Source organism: Amphibalanus amphitrite, unplaced genomic scaffold (genome assembly GCF_019059575.1).
Source record: "Amphibalanus amphitrite isolate SeventyFive unplaced genomic scaffold, NRLGWU_Aamphi_draft 000403F_arrow, whole genome shotgun sequence".
Lineage (NCBI taxonomy): Eukaryota > Metazoa > Arthropoda > Thecostraca > Balanomorpha > Balanidae > Amphibalanus > Amphibalanus amphitrite.
This window is the reverse complement of record NW_024881897.1, coordinates 490,310-512,815: the sequence shown is the minus strand read 5'-3', so window position 1 is coordinate 512,815 and position 22,506 is coordinate 490,310. Positions and strand designations below refer to the sequence as shown.

The following is a 22,506-nucleotide window of genomic DNA, read 5'->3' as shown; positions in this document are numbered from 1 at the left end:
CGCCTGTGACTTCAGCGTTGTAAAGTGCAAGGGGACTACAAGAACCAATGAACCAAACAACGATGGAACTAAAAACGACATTGGGCACTAGGCCCAATCCGTTTTAGGACTACCTCAACAACAAACCCAAAGCACGCCATATTTTTGGTAGTCTTTGAAGAAATGCACGCTTCACATAGCCGCAAAAATCGCCAAATGAGATGAGAACATCTCAAATCATTAATGTATTCTTACCCAATATTTCGAAACGTCATCAAAGTTAGAAGCAAAACAGTAAATACACCGGTGTTCTAGTAGCGCGTTTTCGCATCGGGTGACTGCAACGCTGGCCATAAAGCTAACACCCAGCGGATCGACAGACGTTTATTGGGGAATAATAGAGCACACAACACACTACTTACAAGCACACATTTCATCACTACAGCCAGTATTATCGCTCAGTTCACACAGCTATCAAGTCTAGAGGGTAGATTTACGAGATACAATGACGGTGGTACGAATAACACTGAACATCCAGCTAGTATACATATTGGGAGCCGTTCAGTGCAGTACCATCGCTTGTTACGGAACACAACCATAAAATCGTTAATTCTTCCTACCTTCCTGTACAAAATCATTCACATTGCGCGATATAATAACATAGGAATAAACAATGGCGTAGGAATATATAAACATCGACAACATCCTCCCAACTTTATCCGAATCGAACGCAGCACGGAACCGGTAGCGACGTGTCCGAAAACCGTCGACTCTAAAACTCAGACGGCACGCGAGGTGCCCTGTATCCCTCTGATTCGTGTGGGGAAACACGCGGCTGATATCGAGCGGCCGACCTAGCCCTTAGGAAAACAGCACGGTCAACGCAATCACGCTGTTCAGCCGGCCGGGTCCGATACCGACAGCTCGTGAATAATAGCTCAGCTGTGGTTGTGGCGACACGCGAGGCCTGTCGCTGTGTCGCCGCGACAGTAACCGCGACACGCGGGGACATTCTGTCGCAGTTACCGCGAAACGAACTTATACGAGACAATATTTTCAAGTTAAGACGGGACAATACCGAGATACATATGGCATTGGGAAAATTAATGGGTAAATTGAATGATCAGCGGTAAATAATGCCACTTCCAGTCCTGGAGCTTTTCGACATACCTACTTGTAAGGATATACCCTTGGCAATACAGCTGCGCTTTTTCGCTACACAATAAACAGCCTAGTGTGACAATATATCTCCCGCTTTGCTAAAAATTGCACATGACACGACGAACTCCGTCTTTACTATGGCCCTGGCTCCAATCTAAGCAAATACAGGATCAATTCACCTCACGAGCACTCACGCACACAACCTCAGCACGCACACACACAAACACATACGCACACGTACGCACAGTACGCAGTGCGACAGTCTCAACCCTGTCTGGAATGTAGCGTTACTGGTGGTGCAGCCGGCGGGCGGAACTGGCCTTGTCTGTGGCTTATGGCTCGCGGTCGAACAGGGACTGGTGAGAGGTTTCGAAAGGCGGAGCGGCCTCATGCATGATTGCACAGCGAGTGCCAATAAAAATTGTCTCCAGTCAGCCAGAAAATTGAATTTGCTGAAGCAGGTAGCTCGCTATTTGGGTGGTGTAATTACACTACTTCTTCCACTGCCAGAAGTCAATACAAATTACAAGCTATCAAAAAGTCTCTAATTTTCGGTCCATCACAAGCATGCCTACAATGATCACTTCTTTTCACTTGCCACTATTTTCTTCAACCTGTTTATCCATTGCAACACCTGATTTCATCCTGACCGTCTCTCAACCACTTCAGTAGAGGGAATGCCATTTCCTAGCTCAGTAGACAGATTGTAGTCTCCGCAGCGAAGGGACAATAGTCTGCTCAGAAGAACAGCAGCCTCATGAGTTGACGAACTGTGGCTTCCTCAGCAAACTCCAGTCTTCCCAATAGACTGCAGTCTCCTCAGCAGGTTGTTACTCTCCTAAGAAGACTGTAGTCTCTTTATGAGACGACTCTCCTCAGTAGACACCCCATAGTCTCCTCCTCAGGACTCTACCGTTCTCAGTAGACAGACCGTTCCCTCCACCTCCTCAGATGCCTGATCGGTAGACAGACTAATCTCAGTACACTGTCCCCTCCTTCTCAGGATTCTACCTCGCTCAGTAGACGCCCTCTACTCTCCTCCGTAGGATTCTACCCAGCTCAGTAGACGCCCTCTACTCTCCTCCGTAGGACTCTACCTGTCTCAGTAGACGGACTGCACCACTGTATCCCGGTGGTGGGGCACGGCGCGCAGTTTCATAGAGCCGTCAGCGCCGCACGAATACAGGCGGTGCTCGTCGTCAATATGAAGCTGAGTCACGCCGTGGCCGGCGTTCTTGAAGAAGCCGCCGCGCGCGTGCTCGGCAGGGAACGAGAAGAACGCGTCCCGCACCGTCAGACCCCACACCTGGAACGGGGCGGGGCGGTACAGCGGGACGAACGGGGGCGGGCTTGATGATGGTGAAATTACTTACCTTGCTCGATTCATGACTGCCGTTGTTTCGATTAAAGAATATGTTAAAAGTACATCAAGGTCCTTTCATGCATGCAAACATTGAAGCTTCCCAGTTTTCCCACTATCCGATGCTACTATTTTGACATTTGAGCCACCATACCATCCACTACATACACGACACCATCACATCAAATACTGAAATTACGCCATAAATCACACCACATTAGACAGTCTACATTCTGGTATTTGTAGGTAATCAAAATGATAAGATTCCTGTCCTATGACAGGACCATGCACACCACAATAAACAATCAAAGAGAATAACGATAAAGAAAAGTAGCTGCGACACTGAAGACAGAAACTCCAGGATTTCTGAACGCACCCGGTGCACCCCCCCCCCTCCCGACCTCCCCGCACCCCCTGTGACCGACCTTGATGTCTCCCTCGTCGCTGCCGGTGACAAAGTATTCCTCGGCCGGGTCCAGAGCCATACACTTGATGGCCGCCTCGTGCGCAGAGAAGCGGTGGCGCACCTGGCGACGGCGCACGTCGAAGATGCACACGTTGCCGCGCTTACCGCCCGATATCAGCAGCTGAAATACAGAGACAGTCAGTACACAAGTCATAACACACACACGCTTGTAACAGAGGCACTCAGCCACTAGCCAGTACAGCACACAACAAATATGCCAACTTCAACCAACAACCGGCACAGGGGAAGGAGTAGGACAGGGTCAGCATTTGAAAAATATAGCAGGGTGGTGGGATGTCAGAGTACCATCAAGGATCTCTCTCTCTCTCTCTCTCTCTCTCTCTCTCTCTCTCTCTCTCTCTCTCTCTCTCTCTCCTCTCTCTCTCTCTCTCTCTCTCTCTCTCTCTCTCTCTCTCCTCTTTCCCACCTGGTGCTGGGACGAGTACAGCAGCGCCGACGCGCCCGACTCGTGACAGCAGAAGCCAGCCACCTGAGCCTTCCGCTTGGGCAGCAGCGTGTCCCACAAGCAGACGTTCTTATTGTCAGCGCTGAGGCCGGCCGTGGCCAGCAGAGAGGACGAGCCCACGAAGACGAAGTCACTGCATACCTTGCTGTGGCACTCCATCGCCTGTGTAGTGAAGGAGGGTGGGTCAGGCAACATATTACATACGTGGTGAGTGAAACGGTACTCTAAGGCTGATAGAACTCCAGAGTACACGATTAATACAACTGACTTATGTTAAAGCCGCGCTATCACTAAAGGCCCACTTGAGACACTTCCGAAAGAACAATGAATGCGTATTGCAATATCTCGCTACACAATAGGTACACCAAAACCCAGCTAGCAATCTGATAGAAACAGCATGTCAGCATTGTCCCAACATATGTTCGGCCATTGATAATCTCTCGACCCGCTTCGTTACACAGTTAACCCTGGTGCCTGCTGTAGTGTGCAGGCCGTGTAGCCCCACCCCCGGTAGTAGCTATTTCTAAGACACTCACGTAGAACGGCCGTCCGTTGTGCGCCGACGGCGTCATCTGCCACAGGCTGAGATTGCCGTCGTTGTCAGCCACTCCGAACTTGTTGCCCTGCGTGTTGAACCGCACCCGGTTCACCTGTGGACAGGGTGTTGGACGTTGGTGATCTGTGGCTTTGGGACGCACCAGTCATGAAGCCGGTCGAGGAAGGAGGAAATAATACATCCAGATAGCATGGCCACAATCTGCGATCAGTAGCATAATTGTTAAACGGCGGCCTTGAGCCGCGGCTACCTCAGTCACCGAGAGCCGCTGGGCTACGGTCGGCCGTGAGCCGACCCGAGGACAGCAACAACAACAGCAACTCAGTGAGAAGCAAACGTCTCAATCAGGCTAAAGCCTCATCCTACGTCTCGATAGGCAATTATCCACAGCCAGCCAAGGCTAGGTTCGCCCCAGGCCAATACAGATCAGAGTTCACCATAATCATCACATTCACCGGAAAACACGAGTACATCCATCGTCTCACCTTGGCGTACGTGCCGCTGGGCCGGGGCACGGCCACCGGGTTCTCGGCTCCCCATTCACGGACCGTCACAGAGCCGTCGTGGGCTCCGGTGATGTCTGAAACGACACATGCGTTTAAATACACACACGTTTGACGGAAGGTTATAGAAACAGTGTATAATCGGCTATAATTATTACTGAATAAATCCTGTGTGCAGTAGCTGCAGCTTTGTAAGAACTGTGACGCACCAACGGCTACTTCATGTGCACAACATCTAAATAAAACCACAGGGACAAGTAAAAAATCACAAAAAAGATAAGTGATATGCAGCCGTCACTATCGATCACAATTCAACGCCATTGAGTTTAGCTAAATGGAGCCTCACATCATTAAGACGTCTCTGATAAAGATCTCCAATAAACAACAACGGTCCAATATGTATGTGGGCAGATAAGCCTTTCGGCTACTGTCGTCTTCACGTCGACCCCGGTACCCACAGACACTGTCCCCGTTACTCACATACAGACATGGTGGGGTGGGCACACAGCCTGCGCACGCCCTCCACTTTGTGGCGCAGCATCTGAAACGGCGCCGGACGGAGTCAGAACGTCTACAGGAGCAAAGAAACGGGCCATGCCGACCAGCCTCAACGGTGTCAGATCACAGATGAGACGGAGTTAGCCGGAACAAGGCGAGTTCAAGGTGAACAAGATCCGAAAAACACCAGTAGTTGGCATTTCTGGGTATGCTAAGCCAGTCATTATACCGTATTAGCAGGATAATTGAACAATTACTTGCAGTTCGGATGCTGAGTTACACTGAGTCACGTGAAGAGGATTTTCGAGGACACTCACACACAGTACTGAAGCGAAGCGACGCCAGAGTGACAAAAGCACGACGACGGCACGATACATCACATACTCCCGAGGCAGCATATGACATACTGGAATGAATGACTGTCATTCATTCCTTTCTAAAATATTGCCAGGATACGAATAAGCAGATGTGATAATACGCTACAAAGCGCAGCCTCGGTGACACAACTCAGTCGAAATTAGAACAGAACACATGGCTACGAAAGAGCTGCATAAATAAATCCGTTAATCGACTGAAGAGGGGAAAATAATCTGATTCAAAATATCAAAGCTACGAAGAAAGAAAACGTCAACGCGGTACAGCTAATTATAAGTCGACAATGTTGGTATTGAAGCAGGACGGATCTTCAACGAAAGTTGACAACCATGCACATATTAGGCCGTTGCTGCATTGAACTTCTCCCGCATCGTTGAAAAGTCAGCCCCGTACAGGGCATGGTCTACGAGTAGACCACGCCGTGGGGTTGACCGGTGACCAGCTGCCTACTGACAACAAAAGGGATGGTTACGCAAAAAAAAAACTGAATTGTAAATAATCGATGAACTTGCAATGACGGCCAGGATAACGTCACCATCAAACACCGTGCGCTAAAAAAAGGTTGGAGACATCATGCATGGAACAAAAATGCGTGAGTATCTAGGCGGTGCATCACTCAAAATGTGCGGCACAGACGGGGCGAAATCACGACAGCCATCTGTGAGTCGAATCTGGAACTACAGCTTCTCACCGGCTGCAGCAGGTGGCGGCTGCGTTTGAGCACCACCCGACAGAAGTGTGCGTTCTGAGCGCCCGGAAAGTGTAATCCTTTCAGCTGGGTTAGCGTGGTTAGGAGACAGAGACGGAACAGCGTGGGTTAGAGTTGGTGAGCTAAACTCGGTGAGCCCGACTGGACACGGGCGCGGTTAGTTGGGAGAGCTTACCTAGCGGAATCGCAATCGGCTTGGAAAATATTGAATGCAAAAATTTCACAGGCCGCGTACAGCTGTCCTGCCACTAACACAATCTAAATCGAGAAGTTTCAAAGTGACGTAAACATCGAATTAGAAACGTGATCAACAGAGCTAAAATAAAATTTCCGTCTTTCTATCAAGGCGTCCTTCAATATTTAAGAGTGAAGAAGTCTGGCGATATCCACTGACTTACCATCCATCGAAGGCCTGTAAATCACTTAGAAATCAAAGAAAAGATACCCTCAACGCAAAACGCAGTGAAGAATAAATCCCAGTATTACTAATGAAAAGCAACCACCACAAACCCAGCTACAAAACACAAACCCGTTCAAAAAATACAAAACACAACGTGGGAGTGGATGGCTGCCGTAGAGCAGCTTTGCATCATTACAGCGTGCATCTATGAAGCGGGGCTGGGTGGGTGGGAAACACACGACACATATAAACGTCCACCTGCCTGTGTCCGGCCGACTCGACCTCCCTGAAACAGACACATATATCGGCTGAGGGGACAGCGACAACGAGGGAGGGGCACAGGGCAGGCGCCGGTCGACGATAAGGAAAAGGAATAAGACGGGAAAGAACAGTGAACTAAGAGAGACCAGTAAAACAGTGAAACAAGAGGCGATAGGGACAGACAGTAAGAATACAACAAAAAGAAAAAGAAAGGTATAATGAATAAAGAGGACACTACCCAGAAATCCAATAGAAATAAAATAAGATAAGATAAAACGTACTATAGTTAAAAAGGATGGTGCTATCAGGAAATTCCTATTGCTAAGGATAAGGTAATAGATAACATCGATATGACACACCGATGCAGTAGTCACTCACAGAGTCCTAGCTGAAGAGTGAAAAGGAGACGTGCTTGGATGAGTGAAAGACCGACCGGTCTTTCACTCTGGTATAGTATACCGGTTTATATACCGGTATAACAGACTGACGTTCTACACATATTTTATGACATCAAGTGAAGATAGACCAATCGTCTGAATATACACTAATGTGGAAAGAAACTGTACGCTACGCATTCAGTGCAGGTGACGAGAACAGCATATTCTAATCACTAACAAACTTACAATCAATCCACGAAACACACATGTGTGACCTATCTACACGTCCTGCGCTTTTGAGCGCGTTGTGCCATTTACATCACGCTGTTTCTCTGGTCAACACATCCAAGTGACGGTGACATTTAACGTGACACCGAGAGTGCAGGCTAGCGGCAGCGTGACTTGTTGCCGCCATTAACACCATCAGTCCGACCTGACCGACCGGTCAGCCTCCACACCAACTGTCCCAACTCACCGACAGAAAAAACTACCCTGCCCTGCCAGCCCCGTCACTCACCATGGCCGGCGCGCGGCCCGTCTGCGAGTAGGTCGGACTGGGCACGAGGCTGCTGGCCGCCGAGCCGGGCCCGGAGTATCCGGAGCCGCCCGGACCCGGGCCGGGCAGGCCGGCCGAGCCTGCCTCGCTCGGCAGCTGCACCACCAGGTAGTTGGAGGAGGGCATACTGTCCGGGTCCCTGGAAGCGGCAGAGCGACAGACAGTCAGACAGAGGCGCAACAGACACGTCAACATTGGACAGTCGCGTGGAGAACAGGTACACACGGTACAGGAAGCAAGCTCATTAGAAACAAAATGACACCGGACGTGGAGAAGCGAGTCATGGAGACCAACAACCTAACAATATCAAAACAGTTTTCACTGCGCAGAATATCATACAGCTAATACTACCAAACCACGACCAATGTCTTTGCCTTGAGACAATCAGCCGAGCATCCCATCCCGTCGCTACCCGTACCTGTTGGGGTTGAGCGAGTCGTAGTCGGTCTCCGACTCGAGCCAGGTGGGGCCGCTGACCAGCAGTGCCACGTCCAGCTCCTGCAGCTCCTTCTGCGTCGCCATCACCATCATGTTCGGGTTGGCCTGTCGGACACGAGGACAGACATCTTCAGAAGCCCGTACTCACCGGCCACCACGCTGATACGTGCTGCCAGCCTTGAAGACCAGTAACTTGTAACGATGTTTACAAACAGCTAAAATCTTTTTACAGTCTATTACAGTCTGCGAACATATGTTCTGTTAGCTACCAGGCAGTTCCTCCTTTTCCTAACCCTTACCTGGTTGATGCAGAATGCGGTGATGGCATCCTGCTCCTTGTGTATGATCTTGATGGGGTCGGTGGTGACCTCATGGTCGCTGTCAGCTCCCGAGCCGATGCTGGGTCCTAGCGCAGCACGCCGCGAGAACAGAACTCGGATGAAGGTGTCCTGAACGGCTTCGTGGCGGGCCAGTACCAGCCAGAGTCGCTTCACGGCACCGACACCGGGAGCGTCTTGACTGCCGGCGACGTCACGGAACAGAGGGGAGGGGTTAGTGAGCAGAGGACACGGTTGACGGGCAACAGGGAAAGCAGCGGCACGTTAAATCATTGCTGAGGTAACACTGCTCCCAAGTAACCTGCTTCACGAGTCGGGACACAAACACATGACAATCGATAACGCATTAAAGGTTCGTAAACCAAGTGCACCATACAAAGTCGTCCTTATGACATCGCCAAAATCATAGGCGGCGGAACGGGGAGGGCAACGGGGCACCGTGCCCCCCTTTGATTTTGACATTTTAACATTAGCCCTAATGGGCGTTCCATAGAAAGAATGGGACCAAAAGTCGGCAGTGCCCCCTTAATTGAAGGTGTTCCGCCGCTACAAATACCCCTATTAACCTCGTTATGAATCCTTCCAACAACACCATCAACTCACTCGAACGGCGTGTTGAACGGCTGCAGCATGGCCCGGTATTTGACGATGGGCGGGCCGCGCGCCGACTCGTCCACGTTCAGATTGGGGATATACTCGGCCGGCTGGCGACTCGAGTTGACCTCGGCCTCCAGTTCGTCCGACCAGCGGTCCATCAGCCGCAGAATGGTGTGCACCAGAGGCGAGGCAACCGGCAGCTCTAACGTACGGCCGGAGGAAGAGAGGGAGGTAAGAGTCAGATGCACCAGAGGCGAAGAAACTAGGAGCTCCAACGAACGGTGAGCGGCACGAGTCAAATGGCGTGCAATGTGCATAACCAGTCGTGGCAGCTCTTTCAATGGTTATTGGCGAACGAGCCGCAAGAGTCAGCTGTGCAATAGGTCAGAAAAGTCCAAACAAAGAAAAAAAAAAAACGTGCTGACGATTTTCCTGAAAATTTGGCAGTTGTTGGGTATGAATTTCATGAATAAAAATTATGAAATAACACACGCACGATCTATACACAAGGGGTGTCTGGTTTCCTGTAGTCTCACTGCTTTCTAGGAACCAGGCTCGGATTGAACCTCAGGCCCGCGTAGATTCATGTTTGATTCATGTACATGTTTTCCAGATTCCGCACTCGACTCACCTTGCTGCTCGATGCCAGCCACGGAGAGGATCTGTGTGATCTTCTGTTTGCAGAGTTTCATACAGGCGAACCGCATCAGTTTCCAGCTATACGAGTTGGGGTCCGAGTGTTCTGTGTTCACCTCCGTCAGTCTGTGAAAAACGGGAGCACACCAGTCATGGTGTGCTCAACTGCATTGTTCGGTGTCATCTCAGTCAGTCTGTGGGGGGGGGGGGGGGGCGGGGACGGAGCACTTCAGTCACAGTGTTCAGTGACAAGACGGACTGAGTGCACGGTACTCACTTCAGTCTGTGGGAGGGGACGAGCGCACTACATTCAGAGTAAAAAATCAATGTCCCTGTATCGTTTCCTTCATTGTCACTCTTCGTTATCACTCGCCATTTTCTTCACTAACATCCCTCTACAGGTCCTTACCGTCCAGTCCTGTTACCTAGGTCCTCAGCACAAACCAGTCCTCCCCCGAATCTTACCCGTCATCCTCCTCCCCATATCTATCCGACTGATCGTCCGCCAGCGACTCGGTGTCGGAGTCGTAGTCGAATGTCGACTCCTCGGTCTCACCGGCCGGGTCCGGCGGCGGCTGTCGGACAGAAAAGGTCACATTCAGGTCATCAGGCAAGTCACAGCACTCAGATAAGCTTAACGACAAACTGAAAGCACAAGTTATAACTGACCAGGCTAGAGGGTAGCAGCATCCTAATAACGAGTAATGATTCAACAACCCTGCTGAAGACAATATTGCAACAAGCCGGACGACAAAAACGCGCCTCGCTCTCAACCTACAGTACTCTACTCTCTATCCTATTCCCTCTATCCCCTCGAATAGTACTCTCTATCACCCCTTCCTCTCCTCTTACCCTGCTCGTCCCACCCGACTTCATCCTCACCTTCGCCAGTATCAGCTGCACAATGGACGCCTCGGGCGGCACAAACACCTCTCTGTAGGTGGGGTGTTCGTCGCGAGTGGGCGGCGTCAGGCCGGGCGTGGTCGGTCCGCTGCCCGGGGCCAGCTGACCCAGCAGCTTCATGTTCAGCTTGGCACGCTGCTTGTTGAGCGACGACAGCAGGCTGGTGTCGCCGGGGGAAGAGGCTAATTCGGACGGCGCCGGGGTCTGAAATGCAGATAGATGGAGGAAGTCAGAGGGGGATTATGTGCGAAAAGAACTAACACATGTTCATAATATGAGGAAGTACCGCCATAGACGTTCGCAAGACATAACTAGCTGATGCATCTTGTGATAAGCAAAAGACATTGAAAACATAACTAGGACACATTATGTGATTAGCCAGAGGTGCTAGTCCCTTGTTAGTCCCCCTATGACTTGTGAGCCACGGCAGTGAAAATCACTTGCAAGCTCTTTTAAGTACTGGTCTATCAGGGCAGCTGGGGTCGAGCTGACCACTTACCGATGGTGTGACTACATTGGTGGCGACGCGGAGCAGTTTCCTGGCGCCGCCGCCAAACACAGCCGACCAGAGACGGGTGTCCACCTTCAGACGGACCAGCCGGTACAGCAGCTGTGGGCACAGGTCACACTGGTCAAGGATCACAGGGTCAATGAGTCAACAGGACAGCATCAACAACCGCAGCAGCAGATGCAACAACTGGGGGTACACATCACAGGTCTGACTACCGACGATCCACTGCTGAAGCCGCTGACCATCAACCCTAAGCACACCATCGCTCCCAATGCATGTTTCATATTAAACTAGCGACTCCTATCGTCGGCCATCCCGCGCCACTGACCCTGGCGTCGGAGCAGGCGATGGCCGTGATGAGCAGGCTGGTATAAACCGCCGCAAACACCTCGGCCAGTAGCACCGTCAGCTGTGGGCCGTCGTCGTCCTTTTCGCGCGAGAGCAGCGCGCGCAGTGACGTCACGCCGGGCCATTTGGCGGGAGGCGAGGTGACGGCAGGCGGCTGGTCGGCGCTGGCGCGCCGGCAGCGCGCGCCCAGGCCGGCCGTCAGGTGGCTGGCGCTCACCGCTACGATACCGTCCACGCTGTAACCGACCAGGCTGTGGGGAGAAGGCAGACACGGCGGTGAGGGATATAGTGGGGTGATGATGCGCATGGGACAAATGGCTGTGAAATTGGGTCTTTGGCGCATACAGCTGGTGACAATAGCAATCATCAACTGTGGTGTGTGAAGCTGGAAATGACCGTATGAAAAAGCATCTATTCAATTAAAGACAGCATCAATTGGAGCGCCAGTGCCATTATCCCCAAAACATCAGCAGTAGCAGTCACAACAGCATCCTCTCCACTAAGAGAAAGCTTTGTCCCTTACAATAAACCTGAGTTGTTATCGTCATTTTATATCTGTCATGGATTCGTTACAACTATCCTCTCCACTCTCAACTAATTTAATTAAATCAAACAAATGAACAGTAGATTATTTCAGCATCGTCAATCAAGGCAATTCCCAGCCGACCCGCCCGGCAGCAGCCCACGCCTCCTCACTGACCCGTCTTTCTGTTTGACTTTGAAGGCGTCAGAGTCGCAGAGCGCCTGGTAGACGCACGATGAGAGCGCCACGGCTGTGTTCTTCAGCACGGCCAGCGCCGACTCCTCCACCACGTTAGGTGACGGAGGCGCCGTCTAAGGGGAAGCGACGCAGACGTCAGAGGGGCGCCCGGAGACGAGTGCAGGCCGACAGAAAAATCACATTACGGCATAAACAATAAACCAGCAGTTTACAACTTACTATGTCCATTGTCCATATTTACATTATGTAGTTACATAGAACTTTAAGACAACTTACCTGATCACTTGTCGATTAGTCCTACGTTTTATTTCTCTGTAGTAAAAATAATAATCACATCCCAGTCTAGGTATGGTTTTGTCTTCCCTACCGCATCTATCTGTAGTTTGTACATCACGCGATAATGTCTTCCCATCTGCAGGCCCAATTCACTCATCCGGTTCCATTCTCACCTGATGCGCCACCACCTGCAGCAGATCGTGCGCGATGGCCTGCAGGTGCCGTACGGGGTCCATCACCACCGTCTTATTGTTGGCCACGCTGGCAGACAGCAGCGGAATCATGGTGGGGAACGGCAGCGGGCTGAGCAGCTGCTGGCGGCTCGACTCCTGCTGTAACTCCTGTGGAAGCAAGCGGAGGGGTGAGCTACAGGGCACTTTGACTTCCGTAAAATGGAAATGAACCGGTAACAGAACAGCTGTAAATTGAGCAATGAGCACTGCTCTCACTGGACTATTGCAAACGGCAGTCTGCTCCTAAATCAGGAGATAATGTGGTAAGTTTCATGCGGCCACGGAGGCTGGTGCACTGCCGGTGAACGGTACCTAACTAATCACGGTTCATTCCTACCTGGAGCAGAAGGATGAGCTCCATGCGGACAGAGGCCAGCGCTCCGCCGGCGGCCCCCTGCAGACTGCAGTAGCTGAGCAGGGTGCGCAACAGGGCCTGGTTCGCTGTCGAAACAAACAGACACAAATGTGATAGTTATAATGAGCCAAATATAGCGTTGCTGCACTATCCTACCAGAGGTTATTGCCAATAGATATTTGACCAAATGGCTATAATTCTTTAGCCCCAAAGCATGACTTTCATGACCACTTTCAGTTTCAGAGGCTCATAATAATAAAAAACTTCCCTTTCTGCTTTCAGGAAGAGAAGGACAAAAAAAGCTTTCATGAATCATATGTCGTCACATTTTCGCTAGAATAATAGAACAAGAACGTAAGTTAAAATGATCCTAACAGAGCCGTCTCTAGCCGCTCGTGCGTCCCACCAGACAACATCCACCCACCTTTGAGCCAAGTCTTCCTGCGGGTGGCGCGCTGCAGTTTGGCCTCGAAGTCCATCTTGTCCGTGAGCAGCACGTCGTGCAGAGTGGGCCGCCGGTCTCCGGGGAAACAGGGCGGCGGAGTGGCGTCCTCTTCATCGGCGGTCGTCGGCAGCGCCGCCACTGCCGGGGAGGGACGGACAGGTCAGACGGGAGGCCAGGAGATGGTTATTGGCCGTCGCTGCAATTACAGATGACCAATAACCGTTTCGTATATTTAATTGAGGAAACATAAACTACCAGCATCTGTACACGCTAACGGCAGACGTATACCAAGTTGGGGTCCACCAAACAGGCATCTCTATTGCATCTAAACTAAATAGCAAACTCCACCCTGGTTCCCAACTCGATGCGACGTAATTTTTTCACAAACTCACCAAGAGAGGCTAAACAAACAGCCTAACCTCTACCAATGACCATGAAGAGTCCCCACTTCTCCAGTGGCAGTCCTCAGACCGACCTTTCCTCCCCCGCAATCACGCGATCCTCACCATCGACAGTGCCTCCGTCGTAGTTGCAGACATCAATGAGCGCGTCCACCTGCCTCTCCAGCCACAGGTAGAGCTGGTAGCGCAGCTGGCCGCCGTCCACACCCAGACCTGAGGCCAGGTTCGAGAGCTCTTCCATCATTAGCTGCAGGCAGCCGATGAACTTGAGCTGCTGCGCCATGATGTCCAGGACGCCGGAGCGAGCCGCCTCGGCAGGGCCCGGCCCGGATGTCTGTTGGCAGTGGGAGAGTAGGGAGTGAGGTGAGTGGAGAGAGGGATGGAGGCATCAACTGGCCGCCGCCAGATACGATTAACACAGAAAAAGATGGCGATATGTCATTCATGGTGAACGCACTAGTCTAGGTCATAGCCAGACCTCTTCAATGTCATTCGAATGGTGTAAATGACCGAAGTTTAGAAGCGGCACTTGCTCAGCACCGGGCATGACACACAACACAGACCACTTCCACACAATTAAGTGTCGCCTGTCTTCGTCCCCACGACCCCTCTACTATCTCCCGCCACTCTGTCCGTCTCGCTCACCATCTGAGTCTGCGTCTCCGCACCAGTATCAGTGCTGGTATCACTGCCCCGATCATCATCCCAGTTAAGCTCCAGGGGCTCGGGGGCCAGCCGCGATCGGACTGGCGTCGACCAGTCAAAGTCCTGTCCGAGCGACTGCGGCAGCGGCGACGGGACGCGCGGCGCGTCCATGAGAGCGGCGGCCGTATCCCCGCCCGGAGCCAGCAGGGACTCGACCGGCTCCGGCTCCGACAGCGGCTCTGTGGGCAGAGCGGAGGCGTGAGAGAGGAGGTGAGGAGCGTAATGAGACACCTCACAAATGAGATAGATTTGTAATTGTTTGACTATTTCACATGGGCGAACAAGAGCTGATACAGCGCCCCAGATGTATGCACCAGCCCCTCAACAACAAAAAATAAAGCTGGATATATCGGTGTAATTCCATGGGATATAAATTCATGCATCGCTACACTCTAGACGCAATGCAGCAGCAGCGCCATCCTAAACCACGCAGCCTTGCTTCCCGTCTCACCTGGCTGAGACCAGTCGATGATGCCCGTGTCAATCCTCTTGTCCTGCGGTGCCGACTTGACCGGGCTGGCCACAGCGCCTGAACGGACACATTCAAACACCTCAGTGACAATCATGGCCGACATTTACGGGATAATGAAGGTGGTTAAACTGTGCGAAACTTCATCAACGGAGTTCCATTCAATCAATCGACACCACAAGAAATCAGGTCTGTAGCTCACCTATCCGTGCTTCTATCCTCAGGATACTGAAATCCTTCTCCTCCACGCCACAACCCCCTTCCGGGCTGGACAGGCAACTTTATCTCATGCGGGCTGCTCCCTTGGAGCGGCACCGCTGCTCCCGAGGGAGCTGCACCCCGTAGCCGGGTGCAGAGAGTGCTTGGGGGGCTGGTCGGCCTGTCCTATGGACGGGCTCAGCCCCGGCGACTCTCTAGGGTGCCTGCCCAGACCAATGTCTCCCCCTAATTCCTATCATCCTTCCGGCTCTGCAATGGTCTTGTCGACCGAAAGGGCCTAACCCAACAAAAAAAAAAAAAAAAACAAGGTCTGTAGCCCTATTTGCAATAACATGAGCCTTCCTGACACAATTCTAAGCAGCGATCCACCAAACAATCCAACAAGTCCCTATCGCTGTCCCACCATGCCCAATGCCCATGTCCCTTAGCAATGTCCGCATCGCTGTCCATGTCATACACTGCAGTTGTCGCCCCATCTGACCCCCTCTCTCGCCCTCTCCCTCTTCCGACTCACTCTCGGCCTCCGGACAGCTGTCGAGCACCTTGCTCGGTAGTTTGGAGAGCACCTCCAGCGCCAGGGTCGGACAGCCGGCGCGGTAGTGTGCGTGCGCGGTGCTGAAGTACAACTGCCGCTCCAGCGGAGTGATGGCGTCCACGTGGAAGAACTGGAACGGAGCGGAAAAAGTGAGTAAGTGGATGGAATGAAGAGCCACAATGAGGTACAACACGTTTCAACACAGGCTGCTGTGGACCTGAACTAAAAGGAAAATGAATTATTAATTCCTCTGAGGCAAAAATTATGTTCCTGTGCCTTCAATAAATCGAAATGAGGACTAGCATTCGCTCTCGGGTTGTTGGTTTTAACACATATTCACGTACAAAAGCTAATCGGTTTGGGTGCCAAAGATTTAGTTTGCAGCAGCATCTCCGCAACGCAGCTTCCGGCTCAGACGTTTCACTTTACCCCATTGGTTAGACTCGCACATTCTACGTTCAACCTTACATTCCCTCCCGTTCGTCACCAACTCCCGCTGCTCATATTAGCCGCGTACCTGTTTGTCCTCATCGCCGGCGTCCTGGCCCCGCCCCCGGCGCCGGTCCTGGGCGCCCTGCGCCTTGTACTGCTTCACGATCAGCGGGTGGGTGCGCAGGTACACGTAAAAATTGAACACGGTCGGACTCGCTGCAACAAAAAGTTTACGTGGACAAAAATGTGAAAAGGAATTGGGGCAGTATTGCGGTCTAGTGGGGAGACACAGCTGGGTGGCACGGTCAGAAAACGGTCAGTGGTTAGGGTCAGGACCCAGGGCGTGAGTCCAATACTTTAACAGAAACGTAACTTTGGAAAGACAGGAGAAGTCTCATATTTCCTGTATAATACTCGTGCCCTATTCAAAGCCGAGGTTGATATAGGTTAATTCCAACTCAACTACGCTCTCACGCACACAGAGAGAACTAAGGCAGACAACAGCGAGTACGTACTGCCGTAGTATGTCTGCGCATCCTCCTCCTGATAGGCCGTGTGCAGGGTGCCCACGTTGACTTTGAGCAGCGTGTTGAGGCTGGCCGAGTAGTCCTTTTTGATCCAGTAGGCCATGGAGCGCAGGAACGGGTCGGGGTGCGCCACAGCCAGGTCCACCGTCCCGTCCTCGGCCACACCCAGAATCTCCTGAAGGGGGGGGGGGGGTAAACGTCAGATGACACCTGATTTACCGTCTTCGGTTTAACCCTATTCCTGGCGGGGGGGGGCCTCAGGAGCCCCCCCCCCCTGAGGTTTTTTGGTTATTTCTCCCAAACGCGTTGAGCTAGGAAGCTCAAATTTTCTGACTTTTCCTAAAAGGCTTCTACGCAACATGTCTGAAAATTTTGAGTTGATCTGACCTCAGGTCAGGTCACCAGAGGCGGTTTGGTGACCCTACCTCAGAAAAGTTTGCAATCACGCCAGAGCTAGAGTTTTTGACCGATCAATTTCTTCTCTTCAGGGTTTAGTTAGGGTACCAGTATGTGCAATTTGTATATCTCGGAATTTTGATATCGGTGACCTAAGGTCAGGTCAATTTCGCGACCTCCCCATTATAAGTCAATGGGGGAAAAATCAACTCCCTGTTTTTACCACTAAAACGGGTCGGAATGGCCCCATATACCATACATGACTTCATATACGATCAAGCTTCACTACCTTGAGGTCTGTTTTGCTGTTGGGCAGCTGTGAGGTCATGTGACGTCATCAAAGGTCACCAAAGGTTTTTGGCCAATAACTCCGTACAGGAACAAGATACAGACGCGTGGATGGTCTCATTGTGTTCAGCTCGTCAAGACGCATCGAACGATATACATGATGACCTCGAGGTCACGTGACCTGAGGTCAACCTTTGACCTTGACCTTTCGAGGTCAACATATATATCATTCGATGCGGATTGACGAGAGGATCACGATGATGCCCTTAGTTTGTTCCTATCTTGACTAATTCGAAAGTTATTCGAGAAAAACTCTCTCCAAATCTAGCGCCGCCATTTTGACTTTTTCGACTCCTGTGACGTCATCTTTGACCTGACCTGAAAATGACCTTAGTAAAAATTGTAGATCTTGGCCGTGCGTATCCGATGCCGTTTACCGCTTGTCGCTATCTTGCTTCGTTCTCGAGATCTCAGGGGGGGGGGCCGAATCGGCCCCCCCCCCCGCCAGTTTCTTGTCCCGGCGGAGCCCGCCAGGAATAGGGTTAACATCCTGGACCTTCTGAGGCCGTCATACATGATCTGGTTGTCGTTTGCAGGAACTTTCTTTTTACCAAAAACTCATAAAAGGTTTCCTACAGCACCATACGTTTCAGCTCGTTGAACCTCACCACGGTGGTTAAAGTAACAAAGGTGATAAAAATGATCAAAAGACACTTCAAGGCAAGGTTAGTTCCCCCACCCAGCAATTTGCCGCCGTAATCCCACCCACCTTGTTGAGCAGCTGCTGCAGGCTGGGCGGGCAGCTGTCCAGCTCTCCGTCATACAGCCGACAGACCAACATGGCCAGCTGCAGGTCGTGTAACTTGGTCAGGATCACCTCCACGCAGTCGGGAAGACTGTCAGCCAGCAGGAACAGTGCCGCCGCCGACTCGAACTTCTGCTTGCCCAGACACTGGTAGGCGTTCTTCTTGGCGGCTGTGCGGCCATCGGGCGTGGTGAAGTCCTTGCTGAAGAACTTGTAGCGCCGGTCGTCGCGCATCTGTTTGTACAGCGCCGCGATGACGGTCCGTTTGCGCATGGCGAAGTAGTAGAGAGCAGCGTCCATTGGATCCTTGGTCTTCTGGTAGGCCGTCTTGGCAATCTGACAACGGAAAAAGACAAGCGTCAAAGGCAGGACTTGTGGCATTATCAGCTGAAGCCGGCTGGCAGAGACATCCCATCACCGCATACCATGATTATGTGTTTAATCATAGTGTATGCTAGCTGAAACCAGTCATCCGCGTCTACCTGTGCCATCAGGTATCGTAAGCAGATTTCTGCACGACGGATGACCATAATGTTAAAAGCAGCTGAAAGCAAATTGATCATCGGTACACTCCACAATCCACATTCCAACTGGAAACGGCAAGTCAATAAACGCCCCACCCACCGCCCCGGTCCCTCCCAGTCACCCATGTTCTATCCCTTCCATCTAACCTGTTCGACGATGCGTTTGAGCAGCGTATTGCTGCGGATCCACCACCCGGCGCCGAGCTGCTGCAGCTCTCTCCACTGGGGCTGGGCGCGCGCCACGCACGGCACCAGCTGTACCAGCTCCTCCTGTGACTCCGAGTGAAAGCCCCACACCACGTACGACGAGCTAAAGGCCAGGGGAGATGTAGGAGCTAGCTCAGTTTTTACATATAGGTGAGCAAATGGAAGTTCCACACCACGACGTACGAAGAACTTGCGGACATAGGGGAGGTGGTATTAGACGATACCGACAACTTGAAATACAGATGCGCGAATAACTCCATCAAAGAAAGCGTTTACGTGTGGCAAAAGGATTATAGATTGAGTTTATCGATGGTAGTCCTCGATAGGACAATTAAGTGGATTGAACCTAGCGCGAATCTTTTCAATAATGATAACGTTTATACAGTCGAACTGACTCCAAAACATACATACTAAAAGAGCCACAGTGGGACGTGGGCACAGCAGGCACACAGCAACAGTCCGCTCGCCACTTGTCAGAAGATCACACTCACGTCAAGCCTTGCGAATTGAGTTCGGCCTTCTCCTTCGGCGGCAGACACTTGGACAGGTACGTGAAGTTCCGCATGGCCAGCACGAAACGCAGGCCAGAGTCATCCACAGAGTCTGGGGACGGACACCGTTCGAGCACGTTATTTATGACAGCTGCAGTGCTTACTACGGCCTCGGCGGGGTTTAAGGTAACTAATCCGCATAGTTACTAGGTAGTGATACATGAGAACAGTTGTTGGTAGCTTCGATAATGTTCACATGTTCGTAAAACAAAAACTACTCAAAGCGCGTCAAGAAAAGCAAATTATTTCTTTCCCACATCATGCAGCAGGTTGGACCCAAACTCACCGACGCACTCACACACATCCCAAGAATCCCACACAATCCTCCCCTACCCACCGAGTGTGGGTCCTTGGCTCTTCTGCGCCTCTGCTGCGTCATCCGAGCTCTCGTCGAAGCAGTCGGCCAGATCGGCGTCCACGGAGGCGACTGTGTCGGCCAGAGCTATCAGGTAGAGCTGGTCGATGGAGGTGAGGTCCGGCAGGTGGCAGTGGGTGAGCAGCTGCGTCAGCATCCGCGACTGCAGCCGAAATACGGACAGAGTTAGAGATTGTGATAGATGTGAAGTGATAGATGATGATGATATAGATGACGATAGAGATGATGTGATAGTCAGACACTGTGATAGACACGTAAGCCACGGCAGGAACTTCAGAGAGCAGCGCATGGTGGCCAAGAGATGTAATAGTGAGATGCGTACGTCGGACACTACGCCAGCATCAGAGACTGCGACGGAGACAGATGGCTAGCGCCAGAGACTGAGGCAAAGATACATAAATCACGTAAGAGACTGTCATGGAGACGAGCATAGAGCATCAGAGACTGCAGCGGAAGCAATCACATCTCGTCAGGATTTGGGACTGCGACGGGGACACGAAGAGCATGATATCACAGTCACTTGAGTTAATTACAACACGTACAACTTCTGGTATCACGGGTGGATGAGTCAGATAACAACGTTCAGCTGGACAATGCTACGACTCAGTGCAGAAATTATCACGGAGACAGCTGGCACCCTGTTCAAGATCCGTCTCGTTCAGAGTCAATCCATGATTAGGAGTAAAAAATTGGGTCATAGAGCCCTGTAAACGATACAGAGGTTTATGCTTCAGTAGAGGGCAAACACGGTTTGAGGTCACACGGTCACATTCGGACAATCAGGCAGAGGGTTCGACCACAACAACAATCGCAACACACATCGAACCGGGTCACGAATATCTAGTCTGCTCGACTTGACGACAGCCTGGTACTCGATGCTCGATTGATGATACTTGAAACACGTCCGAAGCAGACGCAGTAAATATTCTGTTCCGACTGATAAATTTCGTCAGATGAGGACGTGAGGTCAGGCTAAACAAGGACAAAAGAAGACCGCCGATGGAGTCAGGAGGAAAGGCTGACTTTGAGGCACCAACAACTTTGAAGGAAACGAAGGTAAGATACTAGATGATACCAATTAGATCCGGCTGGTTAAATCGGGCACAGGCTCGCAGGCTTCCAGGGAGAATTCATCAGTGTCACGTCGGAACGTGGCATGTGGATATTCTTCACTCTTGAAAGACATGGATGTGAAGCGAACGGGTAGTGGATGAAAACATGGATTATCTCGCTGTACATATGTACAATTGTACAACAGACCGGCGACCGCCCTCTCCAGCACTCAGGAAACTCACGGGGCCGCACGGTTAAAGCAGGGAGCAGGGTGACAGATTGACAGACTCACAATCACAGACAGACACACAAACACTGACGGGCATAGGGCCCGAGAGTAAGCTTGTCTTCTCCCGTTAGCAATCGAATTCCAGCAGGAGTACGCACGAGAAGATGAAAAAATGAGAGCTCGCACGAAAAAGAGTCGGCACAGAAAGAGGGGGAGGGTCGGGCCGGTCACATCACAGACAACATCTGGGCGCAGCGCGACGCCGCGCCGGCGCGGGCGGCGCACCTACCCGTCGACTTTGCGGCCCCACATCCCCGCCAATGGCCTGAAACAGCGTCACGGCGGGACCATGAACCAGTGTGGAGGGGTCAGAGGGTGGTAAAACACCGGCACTCGGCCGCCGGGTGAATGTCGTGGATGTGCGCGACTCACTACTCAGTGCGGCAATAGCTACTAAGTTGGGTGTGCTAGGCAAGGCATGCGCGGTGCTGATAACATAAAGGCAATTGCAGCAAAGTAAAAAGCAATGTGGCGATTATAAATTGGAGCCGATAAACAGTTAAAGATGCCGAGAAGCCAAGAAAGTATCTAATACTGTAGTAGACTAGATATCTGATAGGCGACTGACTGGTACCTAAGTAAACTCCCGAAAAAGTGTTATATAAACAGTGCATAGAAACCATTTCTCTAAGGAATACTTATCTACTTGCTAACGAATAATCTTTTCTAACAACTAGTTGGAAACTGAGACAGAACACCTATAAAGCACTAGCTGCTGAGCGAGTGACACCTTTGATGCCTCCGGCCACCGGACACTGTCTGCCTACCTCGCGCGGTCCAAAGAAGCTCAGCCCCTCCGGCGGGCCAGCGGTGGACTTGCGCCTCTTCTTGTTGGCTCCGATGATGTCCTCCAGTGTGGCCTCCCCGTCGTCCACTTTGAAAAGGTCGTCGTAGCTCTGAGGCAGAGTTACAGTCGCGGGTCAGTGAGACGACAGGACACATCCCAGCCGTGCAGAGAACATGGCTAGGGGACAGCAGCTGAGCTCCATGACGACGCCCACCAGCGCAGGCCCTGACAGTCCCCGGTCACGGCCACACCATGCGTCTCCTAGCCCTGCCCCTCCCAGCCAAACTCCCTCCTACCCCTGTCCTCCCAGCCACACTAGCCTCCCGCTCCTGCCCCTCTCGGCCACACAAACCTCCAGTCCTCCAGCGCGCCGACAGGCCCCTGTCCTGATCAAACATCCGCCTGCTCCTGTCCATCTCGCCTATATGTACTATCCTCCTGCTCCTGTCCCTCCAGGCCACACTTACCTCCTCC

General features: G+C 51.8%; 1 protein-coding gene across 2 annotated transcripts in view; it reads right to left on the bottom strand.

Annotated features, from left to right (window-relative positions):
• Window positions 1-349: 349 nt before the first annotated feature.
• Window positions 350-22,506, bottom strand: part of LOC122390636 (dmX-like protein 2) — a 59,776-nt gene continuing 37,619 nt past the window's right edge. Inside the window, exons 27-57 of one of the 2 annotated variants that reach the window (XM_043383781.1) lie at window positions 22,013-22,141; window positions 19,865-20,045; window positions 19,468-19,579; window positions 18,917-19,079; window positions 18,210-18,581; window positions 16,745-16,931; window positions 16,315-16,445; window positions 15,777-15,927; window positions 15,026-15,103; window positions 14,515-14,753; window positions 13,975-14,203; window positions 13,448-13,606; window positions 13,006-13,109; window positions 12,609-12,776; window positions 12,139-12,272; window positions 11,419-11,689; window positions 11,079-11,189; window positions 10,559-10,783; window positions 10,142-10,251; window positions 9,672-9,802; window positions 9,047-9,242; window positions 8,405-8,624; window positions 8,086-8,210; window positions 7,629-7,806; window positions 6,736-6,759; window positions 4,972-5,032; window positions 4,474-4,568; window positions 3,969-4,082; window positions 3,394-3,594; window positions 2,926-3,087; window positions 350-2,446 (exon numbers count right to left, since the gene is read on the bottom strand). In XM_043383781.1, the coding sequence (XP_043239716.1) occupies window positions 2,243-2,446; window positions 2,926-3,087; window positions 3,394-3,594; window positions 3,969-4,082; window positions 4,474-4,568; window positions 4,972-5,032; window positions 6,736-6,759; window positions 7,629-7,806; window positions 8,086-8,210; window positions 8,405-8,624; window positions 9,047-9,242; window positions 9,672-9,802; window positions 10,142-10,251; window positions 10,559-10,783; window positions 11,079-11,189; window positions 11,419-11,689; window positions 12,139-12,272; window positions 12,609-12,776; window positions 13,006-13,109; window positions 13,448-13,606; window positions 13,975-14,203; window positions 14,515-14,753; window positions 15,026-15,103; window positions 15,777-15,927; window positions 16,315-16,445; window positions 16,745-16,931; window positions 18,210-18,581; window positions 18,917-19,079; window positions 19,468-19,579; window positions 19,865-20,045; window positions 22,013-22,141 (4,965 nt within the window). In that variant the 3' untranslated portion in view covers window positions 350-2,242. The remainder of the gene's footprint in view (window positions 2,447-2,925; window positions 3,088-3,393; window positions 3,595-3,968; window positions 4,083-4,473; window positions 4,569-4,971; window positions 5,033-6,735; window positions 6,760-7,628; window positions 7,807-8,085; window positions 8,211-8,404; window positions 8,625-9,046; window positions 9,243-9,671; window positions 9,803-10,141; window positions 10,252-10,558; window positions 10,784-11,078; window positions 11,190-11,418; window positions 11,690-12,138; window positions 12,273-12,608; window positions 12,777-13,005; window positions 13,110-13,447; window positions 13,607-13,974; window positions 14,204-14,514; window positions 14,754-15,025; window positions 15,104-15,776; window positions 15,928-16,314; window positions 16,446-16,744; window positions 16,932-18,209; window positions 18,582-18,916; window positions 19,080-19,467; window positions 19,580-19,864; window positions 20,046-22,012; window positions 22,142-22,506) is intronic. The other variant, XM_043383782.1, reaches the window with a different exon arrangement.